Source organism: Hyaloscypha bicolor (genome assembly GCF_002865645.1).
Source record: "Hyaloscypha bicolor E unplaced genomic scaffold K444scaffold_57, whole genome shotgun sequence".
NCBI classification, from domain to species: domain Eukaryota; kingdom Fungi; phylum Ascomycota; class Leotiomycetes; order Helotiales; family Hyaloscyphaceae; genus Hyaloscypha; species Hyaloscypha bicolor.
In genome coordinates, this window is record NW_020194559.1 from 760,680 (window position 1) to 774,532 (window position 13,853).

General features: G+C 41.0%; 3 protein-coding genes across 3 annotated transcripts; 2 read left to right on the forward strand and 1 right to left on the reverse strand.

Moving 5' to 3' along the window:
• Nucleotides 1-686: 686 nt before the first annotated feature.
• K444DRAFT_628996 (uncharacterized protein) lies at nucleotides 687-2,006 on the reverse strand (the record flags this gene model as incomplete). Its single annotated transcript, XM_024882991.1, has 1 exon — nucleotides 687-2,006. One exon carries the CDS (start codon nucleotides 2,004-2,006, stop codon nucleotides 687-689), a length of 1,320 nt encoding a protein of 439 aa, XP_024737882.1.
• Nucleotides 2,007-2,809: 803 nt separating this feature from the next.
• On the forward strand, nucleotides 2,810-3,661 carry K444DRAFT_628997 (uncharacterized protein; the record flags this gene model as incomplete). Its single annotated transcript, XM_024882992.1, has 1 exon — nucleotides 2,810-3,661. One exon carries the CDS (start codon nucleotides 2,810-2,812, stop codon nucleotides 3,659-3,661), a length of 852 nt encoding a protein of 283 aa, XP_024737883.1.
• A 970-nt stretch (nucleotides 3,662-4,631) lies between these two features.
• On the forward strand, nucleotides 4,632-8,117 carry K444DRAFT_662934 (uncharacterized protein). Its single transcript, XM_024886765.1, has 2 exons — nucleotides 4,632-4,706; nucleotides 4,765-8,117. The coding sequence occupies exon 2, from the start codon at nucleotides 4,821-4,823 to the stop codon at nucleotides 7,764-7,766; it is 2,946 nt and encodes a 981-aa protein (XP_024737884.1). The 5' UTR covers nucleotides 4,632-4,706; nucleotides 4,765-4,820; the 3' UTR covers nucleotides 7,767-8,117.
• Nucleotides 8,118-13,853: the final 5,736 nt, after the last annotated feature.

Here is a 13,853-nt window from a genome sequence, read left to right on the forward strand (position 1 = left end):
AAATAGAATAGAATAGAATTAGAATAATACTTCTTTAAAATAAAGTAGAATAGAATAGAATAATAAATATATAATTAAAACTATTTCAAATATATATATATATATATTTATTTATAAAGGCTATATTATATATAAAAGAAGTAAATTAATTACTAATTATAAAAATTCTCTATAGAATATATATTTTTCTTTAGAAACTCTAAGAGCTAATAAGTTATATATAATAAAAAAGATATATTTTTTACTTAATTTATTTAGAAAGAAATATAAAATAGGATCTTTTATATTATATAATATATAAGAGAAATATACTTTATTTACTTAAGTAAAAAAGAGGCCTAAAATAAGGGTTTCCGCTTATACTTATATTATATATCTTAATACTCTAGCTATTTATCTATATTCTAGAATATTCTAGAATAAAATAGAATAGAATTAGAATAGTAACTATATTACTATAGTAGAGTATAAGTAAGGCCTACTACTCTACTCTATTCTATCCTACTCATTTCTCATACTATTAAGGATAGGGTGTAAATATATAAGATAAAGCTAGTAAGGATAAGTTTAGGGTCTAACTTTCGTAGTAAAGTCACATGAGCTAAGCCCGACTTTGCGCACGTGATACTCGCTAAGAAACCCTGAAAAATCAACGAAATCTAACAAATACGCTCCGCTATACCACACTACTTATTGGGTTCTTTATAGAAACCATCCACCCTCAATGCATTGACCTTCCTCTCTATCTCTGCCCTACGCGGATCATCCTGGGCCATTCTCTGAAGAGCCTCCTCACCGAAAGAGATGGCTTTCTGAAGGTCTTTTGCCTTGCCAAGATCCTTCCTTGCAAGCTTAGCATTGTAGCAGGAAGACAATAAGTCAAGCAGCGCCACTCGCTCCGAATCGTTGGGCACAAGCCACTGGGCCGAGACGCCTTTCTCTCCCGCTGAGATAGCTTCTAGAAGGACCTTAACAGCCTCTGCTGCTTGATGCTTATCTGTTGCTTGATACTTCTTGAAAAGAAAGCCGCAGAGGAGGTAAAGACAATGTGCCCGGGCGGGATCTGCGTCACACAAGACCTTGGATTGTTCCCGGCGACAGTAAATACAGTTATCGAGATCCTCTTCGTTCAGAGTTTTGGCATATTTTGCGTCGTACTGATCACCCAAGATGCGGATATTCTCTTCCCACTGGAGCTGATTCAAACCCCCCGCTGCCTTAAGGGCTTTTTGTCCATAGACAATTGCGCTGTTGATTTCCTTGAGTGACTGGGTTTGCTTATAACTGGTGCTACAGCATTTCACAAGGGCGGTGAGACCATACGGATGTTCGGGACAGAGCTGCTCAGATTTGCGCGCAGCATTGGCGGCTTCGTCGATATCGCTGCGCGCCTTGGTCACCTCATACTTGGCCTGGTAGCAGGCGCTGAGAGCAGAGTAGCCCCAGACTGGCAAGTCTGGGGGCTTTGTAGCGGCTATGCCATCCTTACAGCATTTAATGGCCTTGTCGATGTCTTGTATATCTTTTGTCTTCTCAAATTTTGAGATGAGACAATCGCCTAGTGAAAGCATACTGGTCATCCGATACTCGTGGCCAGGTGGTGTAAGGCGGACTGCCTCCTCGTATAGCTTTTCCGCCCTCTCGAGATTTGCGTCTACCTTCTCCCTTCGGTATTGTTTCATGAGGAGGTCTCCATATGTGATCAAGGTGATCGGTCGATCCGCGTGTTCTGGCGTTGCCAATGAGATAGCCTCTTCGCAGGCATTGACTGACTCTGTGAAGTCCTGCGCTTTGCCGCTGCGTTCATACAAGTATCCGCCCCAGCTGCCTCGGTCCCTGAGCAACAGTGCGCGTTTCGGGTGGTCCAGTGGCGCCTCGTCAACTGCCTCGCTCAGAAGGCGGACAGCTAACTGAATTTTCCCGAGTTTGCCATCCTTCAAAAAGTCGTTTCCTCCGTAACAACCCTGAGCGTGCAGCTTCTCCGCTTTGGACTCGCCACTGCCCATGATGCTTTGCCAATGATGCTGGCAGCTGACGTTTGGGGAGTCGAGTACAGCAGACAAGCAACCGTGGATGGAAAGATAGGCACTGAGAAATGATATTTAATGTCGAGTGGCTGCGTGAAGGGGAAAAAACTTCTGCACATGAAGCCTTGCGACTGCTCGCAAATAAGTACAGCGGAATATTGACCAACTTACATACATCGACTGCATATCTGACACCATTGTGACTCGGCTTGTTTGTGGTCCTAGTCCCAATTCAAACCATCCAACGTTTCAGCTTTCTAGGGTATCAAAAGGGGGTGTCTCTTGTTGGTCTGCGCCTTTCGCACGGTGTCCGCATATTTCTCCTTAACTAGAAAAAATAGGCGAAGGTACATCCCGATCAGAGTCCATATCCAATCGGCAGGCACGGGTTCCCAATGTGAACTACTCAGCCAGCCACGCCAGCCGTATTTTATTAGCTGAAGCACTCGTAATGCGTTATTCTTGGGCATCAGAGCCAGCAGCCCGATGTCGCTGTCACAAGGCTGTACGTATTGAGTGGATGGTTGGTCCCCAATGTAACCGCGTCAGCCGTGCGAGCCGTCTTTAATTGCTGCAGTACTCATGCATTATTCCTGGGCATCAGAGCCAGCAGCCCAATGTTGTTGTCACATGGCTGTATGTATTGAGTGGGTGGTTGGGAGCTTGTAAGTAACTGCTTATTTACAGCAGCTTTGGTGAACAAGGGGAACAACGTCGATGCTAATTCATCTCATACAAAGAACAAAACAACATCGAAAAACACGGGCTCTAATAGCACAACAATGAGCAAGTACTTCGTCCCAGGTGTTGCACCTCTTCGCGAGGCGTTCCAGCTTGCATCCCTCATCCCACACCTGAAGCAAGCAGAACAAGATGGATTCCCAACCCCGAGGCACAAGGCCGGTGAGGATTATCCCGAGTTGACTGAGCCCTTGGATTACCGAGTACAGCCGCAGGTGAACCTGGGCAAGCTCTTGGAGGAATCCAACGACAACACCTTCAAAGCAAAGGTCACGAAGATTCTGTCTACTTCGTTCGGAAAGTCCTCGTCCAACACGAATTGGCTCGGGCCATGTGAGGTGCGAAAGTACACGCTCATCAACCCCAAGCTTCTGTTCAAAGATCTCATCAAGTGCGACTCCGTGCGGGAGTGGTTACAAGACGCAATCGAGGACGGGGTCACGAAGGTGTATTTTGTTGTCGGCTACTACACTGTTCTCGATGCGACAATACTTGACAGCACTCAACAGAGCTCTAACTACGGAGTGAAAACCGACGTCCCTGTGGGGGACATTGTGACTCATGGAGCGACCGCGCTTATCCCTGGAATGCTGGATCTGGATGTGGGCGGCTCTGTTGAGCACAAGGTTGGCCACACTACGTCTCGGGCTTCGTATCTCCAGGGCGAGCGAGTATACGCCTTCTGCTATCGCAAGGTCAAGTTTAGCATCTTCCCTTTGGGGAGCAGAGCGGCGTCCGCAAAACTCCAGCAAGACAACTGCTGGTCTCTCACGGCAGATAACAGGGGCGAGGAGGACGGAGAAGACGACGAGGGTTTACAAGTTGATCTAGAGGACAACGAAGAGGCTGGGCAGGACATCTTTGAGGTCGCTGGAGAGGATGATTCCGATTGAGACGAAGAGGAATGAATGCTAGGGGGCAACCGAATCGTTGAGACTATCATTTGCAAACTAGCTGCTAGGATGATGAGATTTTAATTATATAAGTTGTCAGTTATTCAGTCAGTTAGCCAGAACGATAGAATTTAATAAGTCATTCAGCTAAAGAATCGTCTAGCTGATTAGTGCTTATTAGCTAGAAATTTAAAATTTAGCCTATTTTATCCCAAAAACGCTCGATTTGAGCTTCCTTTCTCTTAGGGATATTAAATATCAACAATTACCTAAGTCTAATATATATATAATAAGTATAAGCTCTTCTTATACACCTTAGTCAAAGTAGAAGGTACTTAAAAGTTCAATTGTGAAGATATACTTCTTTTACAAATTTTTACATACAAATATTGTCTGTGCGTGTAAATTCAGCGGCTGATAAGCCGAAAGTAGTTGGCCAGTCAGTTGAATGCCGCGTAGGCCTTCAGCCGATGACTGACTGACGTGTTCATCACCCTAGTAGCTGGTTAGCCGAGGCTTTGCTGTTTGTACGTGAACGGAGTAGTAAATTCTGTGCCGGTATTTCTACCCGAAACGGGACTGGAAGTGTCCTCGAAGAAATCGAAACTCGGTGAGGTGATGGATCAATGAAGACATTTGACTCGTCAGCGAAGGTTTCAGCTGAAGGGGAAGCCGGCAAGCCATCCGGCACCACATGCGCAGTCTAACTAATGCACTCCCTCATATTTTCCTGTGGCTGCCAGGGCTGAACATTGTGCTGGCCGCCTACACACGGGTGAACATCGACGTGACCACAAAGCCGCTGTCGGAGGCTTCCCGAGCTGGATTCATTTATTAGCATCGCGATGGTTCAGTCCGATGCAGCTGACTGCAGTACATGGACTGACGGCCCACCTGAGCGACTACTAATTCTGCTTCGTCCCATAATCCCTCTCGCCCGCCGTGAGTATTCCTCTTAATTATGGCTAAGAAAAAAAAAAGCCGAACTCTCTCTCCAGGTTCAAGTTTTCGTGCCAAGCGACTTGCTACGGAAAACCTTTACTGAGTAAGCTCAGAGCACCAGACCAGCGCGCAAAACGAAGCACACGAGCTGACTACTGTAGCAAGACCTTCAACAGCTGATCGTCGCCCTCGATCAGAACGGCCGCGTTGATCAAAAATGTTCAAACCTTTCCAGAACGCCAAGGCTTCCGAGAGGGGCGGGCCTACGACTGCGACGGCGAAGAAGGAAACCCAACGGCCAGTTCGTAACCCGCCGCTCCCCTACTACGACTGGGCGAAGCATGTTCGCAAATTCGGATTCTTCGATCACTGGACAGAACACCTGGATGTCTCGGATGCCCAGGAGGATGCCAAGGAGGACCCGGGCTCGGCAGACAAGCAAGAGGCCTTGGCCGATCTTCTCGTATGCCAGACCCAACACTGGGGTGACGCCAAAGTGGGATTCTTCTTTGATTCTGGCGGCCTCTTCCGCGCAATGAAGGAGGCAATCTCCCTGACGTCCCCGGACCAGGCGTCCCAGCTACTTCGACGGCAAAGCAAACTCGCCATGTGCTACGAGAAACGGTACACGCTGAAGCAAGACGTGAACGACTTGCGATCTGGCATCCTCCTGGCTGAACACGTGGTGGACCAGACACCAAACTCTGATCCCACAAAGCCGTTTCGCCTTACGTGCCTCGCAAACCTGCTCGGCCATCGATTCAAGAGGGGCGGCGATCCAAATGATGGGCACGGGGCAGTCACGTATGCTGCCCAAGCAGTTGAGCTTGGCGAGAGATTGGAATTAGCCAACGACGATGCTGTTGCGCGGCTGAGGCGGACCCTCGCCGTTCTTTTGGAGGCGCGCTCTCACCGGACTGGCAGCCTGAGTGATCTGGAGCAGGCTATCCAGCAGACGGAGCAGGCTCTTGAGCGTATAACTGCCAGTAATCCGGATCGGCTGGCCTACATCGGCGAGGTTGGAAATATGCTTGTCAGGAAGTTCCAGAAATCTAGAGACAAGCGTGACCTGGACAGCGGTATCACGAAAATGGAGCGAGCTGCATCTGCCATTCCCAAAGGAGACGCAATGCTGCCGAGGCTGCTCGACAACCAGTCAAACGGCTATCTCGAGCTGTACGGACAGACCGGGAACATGGAAGTCCTGGCGCTGGCCGTCAAGAAGGCCGAGGCTGCACACAAAGCACAGTTCATCATTGACCGGACCTACACGCAGTCAGGGAAGTATTTTAACAGCGTCGTGCGGATGTACGAAGTTCAGGCGCAGGCATCTCAACAACTATTTGACGCAGGCATGATGGTGGCCTTTGCCAAAAGAGGTATAAAAGATCTCAAAACTGGGCATCCAGACAAGGCCGAAGCTATCGAATGTCTAGCCGACGCAATGGCTCTGGAATTTCACATAGCAGCACGCCTACGGCCAGAAAAGCGAGAAGAGTTCATGAACAAGGCAGAAGGCCACTACCGCGAGGTGGCAGGTCTTGAGAATGGCCATCCCTTCACAAGGATCCGCGTCTGCAAGAAACTTGGCGACTTGAGATCGGTAAACATGGACTCGGACGGTGCCGCAGAAGCATATGAATTGGCCATCAGCCTCTGGCCTAGGCTGAACCCGCGAACAATGGCAAGGGAGGACGTGGAGTATGTTATCAGTCAGCTATCTGGCTTAGGCCCCCTTGCGGCCTACTATATCTGTCGTTCCAAAAAAGGCCGGTCTGCCTCGGAAGCTCTCCACGCATTGGAGTCCGGTCGCGGGATCATCGCCAGCTTGACCATCGAGGTGTCTGATCTGAAGATAGAACATGGCGAGCTTTACGATCGGTATACGGAGCTGTGCTATATCATATCTTCTCCCCTGGTGCGGATTAGCCACGATGGTTCCAGCCTCTCGCCTGCCGCAGCTATATCGCGCCGGAACCAGCAAGTCAAAGATCTAAAGCTGCTCGAGGACCAGATCCGTGCCCTGCCTGGATTCAAAACGTTCCCACGCACACACTCCACGACCAACTTCACTAAACTTGCCAGCCGTGGGCCCATCGTGTGCTTCAGTACCACTGGGGACGTTACTTATGCGTTTCTTGTCACCAGGGACCATGTCGAAGTTCTTCAGCTCGAGAAGATCAAGCACGAGGACCTCCAAGCACATGTCAAGCTATTAGTCCGAGGAAAGTCCCCTGCTAGTGTCGCCACGTCGAGGAGGGCAGAAAACAACGAGCGCGTACGCGAGACCCTGCAATGGTTATGGAATTGTGCAGTCAAGCCGGTCCTCCAACGCCTCAAATTCATCAAGAAAACCTCCCCGGAGAGGCTTCCGCGCATATGGTGGGTCACAAGCGGTCTCTTGGGTCTCCTGCCGCTACACGCTGCGGGGAGTGGTTGGGGCACCTCCACGGAGAACACCATGAGCCATGTTGTTTCCAGCTATATCCCGACCCTCAAGGCGCTCGCATACGCCAGGAAGAAACAGCCGAGACCGCTGGGAGATCCGGGTACCGAGCTCCTCGTCATTAGCGTGCCCGAGAAGAAGGGATACAAGAAACTGAAGGTCGGGGCCGAGATTGACGGAGTGGTCAAGAACTTTCTGCCGGACACGGTGAAAAGTTCAGTCCTTTCGATGCCGTCTCGAAAGGAGGCACTGGGGAAATTGAAGTCAACAAATATTGCGCACTTTATCTGCCACGGGATTTCCGAGGCCAGAAGTCCTTCCCAGGGCGGACTAGAGCTAGCCGACGAACGACTGACAATTCAAGACCTTAGTCAGCTATCTCTCGACCAAGTGCAGATAGCCTACTTGTCGGCTTGCTCGACGGCGAGGAACAAGAACAGCGAGATTGTCGATGAGTCGATTGCCGTGGCGAGTGCCTTCAGTCTAGTTGGCTTTCCCCATGTCATCGGAACTTTGTGGGAGGCAAGTGATAAGATTGCCCAGAAGATTGCCCCGAGATTTTACAAGATGCTCCTTGAAAAGAAACAGGAAAGGTTTAGTGACAATGACGCTGTAGCCCATGCGATGCATCAGGCGACGGTCAGCCTCTGGAAGGATAGGACAAATGCACAGGAAAGGGTTGATGAGTGGGTGCCATTTATCCATCTTGGAGCCTAATGGTTAGTAGTGATTATAATTAGTTAGAATTAACCAACGGCGACCTAAATAAGGGTAGTAATTATCCCAATGCAGGTTGGCAGTGCTGCCACCACTGTCCCTACCCTAATCCCAATGCAGGTTGGCAGTGCTGCCACCACCTCTCCCTACCCTAATCCCAATGTAGGTTGGCAGTGCTGCCACGATATAGAAGCGAGGCGTAGGAATCCGAAGCATCGTTCTAGATCGGAGCGGGTAGAGGAAAAGGCTAGGGCGGAGGAGGGGCTAGAGGGGCGAGTAGGCAAAGATTAAGAAGGGCTTAACGGAGCTGATATTTGTAATGAGAGTTATATAATTAAAGGACGAAACAAGTTTAATAATTAACTAAATATCTTAAAATATATGGACTACTTATTACAAATGATAATATACAAATGCGAGATGCTATAGAGACGAGATGACTTCCGGAGTACCCCAAAAAAGAAAGAGCTAAATAATAATAACGAAGATAAAGAGCCTATACCGCCTAAATGCCCTTAGAAATATATTATCCCCGTTTTCCCGTACTTCTCCTAACCAAGTAAATAAAATCAAACTATATATTATATAGTACTAATATTAAGTAGTATATTATAAAACTATTCTATAAAATCTCTCTATATAGTTTAGTAGATATATCCAATATAAAAGTACAGATCCTTTACTTATAGACTACTTGCTAAACTATCTATTTATATAACTATTATAATTACTAAATATATAAGTATATAAAGATAAGAAGAGGGAATTATAGAAACTATTACGGTTATTACGATATACGGTACTAGTAGGGGTTAGACTAGAGCTAGAGAGGCATCTGGCATCTGAGCGAGGCATCTATAGTTACCTAATTATTACACGTGACCCCGAGCTTAAGCTAGTACGTAGGCCCATATATAGCTCGCGATTATTTAGATCCGAGGCTTCTTCGGGATCCTCTTCTCTCTTTAGCTTTGAATCGTCGAAATAGAGATAGTCTAATTACGCCTTCCAGGTCCTAGATCTTATATTCGTAATATAATTTAAAGCTTATCTATTTCTTAATCCTGCGGAAGATTTAAATAATATATATCCGATCAGTTTTTAATAAGTACAGATGTAATATACCGTAGCTACTCCCGAACCGGTTAACTAATATTAGAATAAAAGAAAGCCCTAGAATAACTAGGCAAGAAAGCCCTGGACTGGCCAGGCAAGCGGATAGGCCAGTAACCTTATTACTAAACGAAGATCTATAAGAAAGCAAGTTCCGGAATAACTAGGCAAGTCAGAAGGAGCTATAGTACGAGATACTACTAGTATACTACTAGAAGGTGAACTAGAGCCTCTTATTAAGTCTCCTGAGGGATCCGAATATCCCGTTAATATTTATAGTAGAAAAGATATTCTTTTCCAGAGAATAAAGGAAAAAGAGGAATCTGCCTTATTAAAGGCGAAGTTCCAAGAGTTACTTCGGAACCCAGAGACTTTATATAAAGAGATTATTAAGCTAATTCTAAAGATATATAATATCCTTGCCTATAGCGAGAATTATTAGGATTAGCTAAAAGAAACCAAGTAAGCCCTATAAAAGAATAAAGCTATTATTAAGAAGCTTATTATATAGCCTGCCGGAATAACTGGTTCCCTTACTCTAGAAAGTAAATACTTAGTTAAACTTCCTAATTCTCTTATTTTTGAAGATATAACTAAGGATAGTATTACCTTTAATAATTAGTTAGTTCAGATTAAGAATAAGCTTTATAGTAACTCTAATACCTATTAGATAGAGGACTTCAAGATTATTTATATATCCGGCTATATAGGTAGCCATATCCTTATACTAATCTTTTCTTACCTAAACCAGGATAGTTAATATATATACGAGACTATTAGGGAACTATATACCTATCTAGAGAAGCTATATAGTAATCCGAATAAGGAGTATAATACTTGGCAAGCATTTAAGGAACTATTTATAAAGAAGGGCCAGATCTTTTAGGAGTTCTATATCCTATTCCTAAGGCATATAGTAGATAGAAATATTAACTTATAGGACCTTAAGGATAACCTAAATAATAAGCTTACCTGGAAGCTCTAAAAGGCCATAGCTATATACTATAATAACCCGGCTATTTATACTATAAAGTTTATATAATACTATACTATAAATAACTAATAGATCCGAGCTTACTATAAAAAGAAAGAATAAGTATTCAAGAAAGCTAATAAAGATACGGATAAGCCAAGCCCAGGAGGCGCCCCTTATATAAAGCCCGCTTCTAAGACCCTAGTAATAGATAAGCCTATTATCCCGAAGCCCGGATTCTTAGATCTCAAGTACTATAACTATAATAGATTTGATTATATATTTAGGAACTATTTAGAGCCCAAGATAAAGTATATAAAGCAAGTTTTGGCAGCCAAGCTAGTAGTACTTACTATAAATAAGCTATTTAAGGATATAAAATAGGGAAATAAGGACTTCTAAAAGAAGTCTCTTCTTTAGGACTATATTATATAAATATAGCAGAAGTTAATTTGAGCTAGTTACTAGGAAATAAAGCATTTATATTTCCTTATATAGTTAGTAATAATAGATTAGGTATTAAGACTTCTTCTTTTATTAATACCGGAGTAAATAGATATACTTTTATTAATTTTAAGTTTATAAGAATAATTAAATAATTTCTAGATATTAAGCCTACTTAATTAGTATTATCCTATAATATAAGAGGGTTTAATAGTAAGCAGGCCATACTTATTACTTACTATATTAAGCTTATACTCTTAATTAATAAATAGAAGGTCCTAATATCTATACTAGTTATAGGGCTAGATAAGTATAATATGATTTTGGGATAATAATAGTTTATAAGTACTAGTATTCTAATTAATTACAAGAATAGAAGATTAATCTGGCTAGATAATTAGCCTAGAAAGAAGAATTAGGATAAGATCCTAATTACTATATATAAGAACTTAGAACCTGGGAAAAGTAACTAGTACTAAAAAGATATAAATAGAAGAAATAAAGCCATAGCTATAGATAAGTCCTGGAGATCTTAGCTTATAAAGAGGAAACCCTCTTATTCTTTTCCTGACCCGGGCTCAGAAAGCCATATATAGTAAAAGAATTAAGCTTAATACTATAGAGAAATATAAATAGCCTTAGGAAATATAGAAGTTTTTCCTAAGCTAGAAATAGAGATATTAAAATCATATTATTTAAAGGAAAGCTATAAGATCTAGTTAAGGCCCTCGGTTAATATTATAGATATCTTACTAGCCGCTTTCTAAATAAACCTATAAAAGAAAGAGAACCTTTTCTTTATAATATCGTTTTTCGAGATTAATAAAGAGCTAGAATTATAATAAAAGAATAAGTTTATTCCGGGCAAGTAATAGCCAGGAAAGATAGAGCTATAGTAGCTAGTAAGAGTCTTACTAGAGGAGTTTAAGGATTTTGCAGACATTTTCTTAAAGGAAGTATTAAATATCTTATTCCCATATTAATTATATAACTATAAGATTTAGATTAATAATCCCGAAGGCCCAGAGAGCCTAGGGTATTCCCTGCTCTATTAATAGTTAACCTATAAGCTATAGGAGATCAAATGCTTCCTTAAAGAGAACCTCTAATAGGGCTTTATTAAGCCAAGCTAGTTCTCTTTTATATCTCTAATTCTCTTTATAAAGAAGGCTAATAGAGCTCTCTAATTCTATATTAATTATTATAAGCTAAATAACTTAATATAGAAGAACTATTATTCTCTTTTTCTTATTTATTAGACCCTTATATGGCTAGCTTAAGCCAAAGTTTATATAAAGCTAGATATTTGGCAAGTATTCTATTAGATCCAAATAAATCCAGAATTAGAAGAACTTATAATATTCTATATGAGATATAGGGCCTATAAGTATAAGGTTCTTTGGGAAGGCCTAACTAATGGCCCTGCTATATATTAGAGGTATATAAATAATATTCTCTTTAATTACCTTAATATTTTTTATATAGCTTATTTGAATAATATCCTAATTTATTTAAATAATTCCCTAAAGTATAAAGACTATATATAAAAGGTCCTTTAATAGTTATAGGATACCGGCCTCTAAGTAAATATTAAGAAATTAGAGTTTAAGGTTACTTATATAAAGTACCTAGGCTTTATTATTTTTACTAGAGATATTAAAGTAAATCCAGATAAGATAGTAGTTATTAAGGACTAGTAATTACTAAAGATAATTAAAGAAATATAAGGCTTTCTGGGTTTTTATAATTTTTATTAGTACTTTATTATAGAATATAGCTATATAGTAAAGTTTCTAATAGCTCTAATATATAAGGAAGTTCTGTTTAAATAAATAAATTAGTATTAAGAAGGTTTTACTAAGCTAAAGCAAGCTATATTCTTGGTACTAATTCTATATTATTATAACCCGAACCTCCCTATTATAGTTGAGATAGATATATTAAATAGAGTTATAGCCGGTATTCTCTTATAATAAGATTTCTAGATAGAACTCTAGTATCCGGTAGTATTTTTCTCTAAAACTATATAGTTAGAGAGCTAAATTATAATATTTATAATAAAGAGATACTTATTATTATTTTCTCTTTAACTAAATAGCAAGCGGAGCTAGAAGGCCTATAAGAGATACTCTTTATAATTTACTTAGACTATTAAGCCCTTGAGTACTTTATAACTATAAAGAAGCTTTTAGTAAGATAAGTTTACTAGATAAAGTATTTTTCTTACTATTATTTCAAGCTTATATATTAGATAGATAAGTTAAATAAATAAGCGGATACCCTAAATAGGAAATACGAGAATATAATTACCCAGAATAAGGTAATAGTAGCCTACTAAACCTAAATTCTCCTCCTATAATAAAAGATTAATAATAATATTATATAGGATCTCTAGTTAGCTCTAATTAAGGCCTTTATAAGCCCGGCTCAGGAAGAAACCTAGTATAATAGTATCTAGCTAGTAGATAAGCTATTAAGCAAGAACCGAGAGTTACCGGAGCTAGAAGAGCTATGGGATAAGGCAAGAAACGAGAAGGAAGGCACTTGAATATTATAAGACAGCCTCTTCTTATAATATAGTAAACTATTTATTCCTAATAGTATAATAATACCCGAGATGCCCTTATATACTACCCTTATTTAGGAAGTATATATATAGCCCTTAATAGGATATCTAGAATAAGCCAAGCTTTAATAGCTTCTTTAGGCCCGCTATTACTAGCCAGGCCAAGATATAGATATTAATTAGTATAGGAATAACTATTATACCTACTAATAATCCTATATTTCCAGGAATAAGAAGCCAGGGCTCTTATATCTATTACTAGTTCCTGACTGCCCCTAGTAATATATATTAGTAGATTTCAAGAAGTATTCAGAGAGTAGGAATAAGTATAATATAGTAGTAATCTTTATTAATTGCCTGGGCAAGCGCCCTATTATAATTTCTGTCTGAGATATAGTAATAGCTAAAGAGTTAGTACTCCTGTTTCTTACCTATATAGTTTACTAAGTTAGTATCCCGGAGACTATAATATCTAATTAAGGCCCCTAGTTTATATTGGATTTCTGGAGCAAATTCTATAAGTATATTAGTATAAAGCTCAAGTTATTAATTACTAATTATTCCTAAACTAATAGCTAGACAGAGATTATTAACTAGTATTTTGACTAATGGCTATATCTCTATATAAATTATTACTAGGATAATTAGGACAAATGGATAGTAATAATTAACTACTAGTAGGTAGCTCTGGTCTATAAGACTATAGGCTAATTCCCGTTTCTTATAGAGAAGGGCTACGAACTATAGATATTATTTGACTAGGAAATCCAAGTATAATCGGATACTTTAAAGGAAGAGCTAAATAGATAGGAGGCAAAGGCCCTAGTAATATGGCTTTACAAATTATAGTAAAAGATATAGGAGAATATAATATAAATATAAGAATACTATATTACTTAAGCTAATAAGTACTACCGACTAGTAGACTTTGGAATAGGAGATAAGATATAGATTACTACTAAGTATTAGAAAAATGATTATCTAAGCCGCA

Excerpts from the sequence above, each read along its gene's own strand:
- K444DRAFT_662934 (XM_024886765.1), top strand. The coding sequence starts at position 4,821 with ATGTTCAAACCTTTCCAGAACGCCAAGGCTTCCGAGAGGGGCGGGCCT.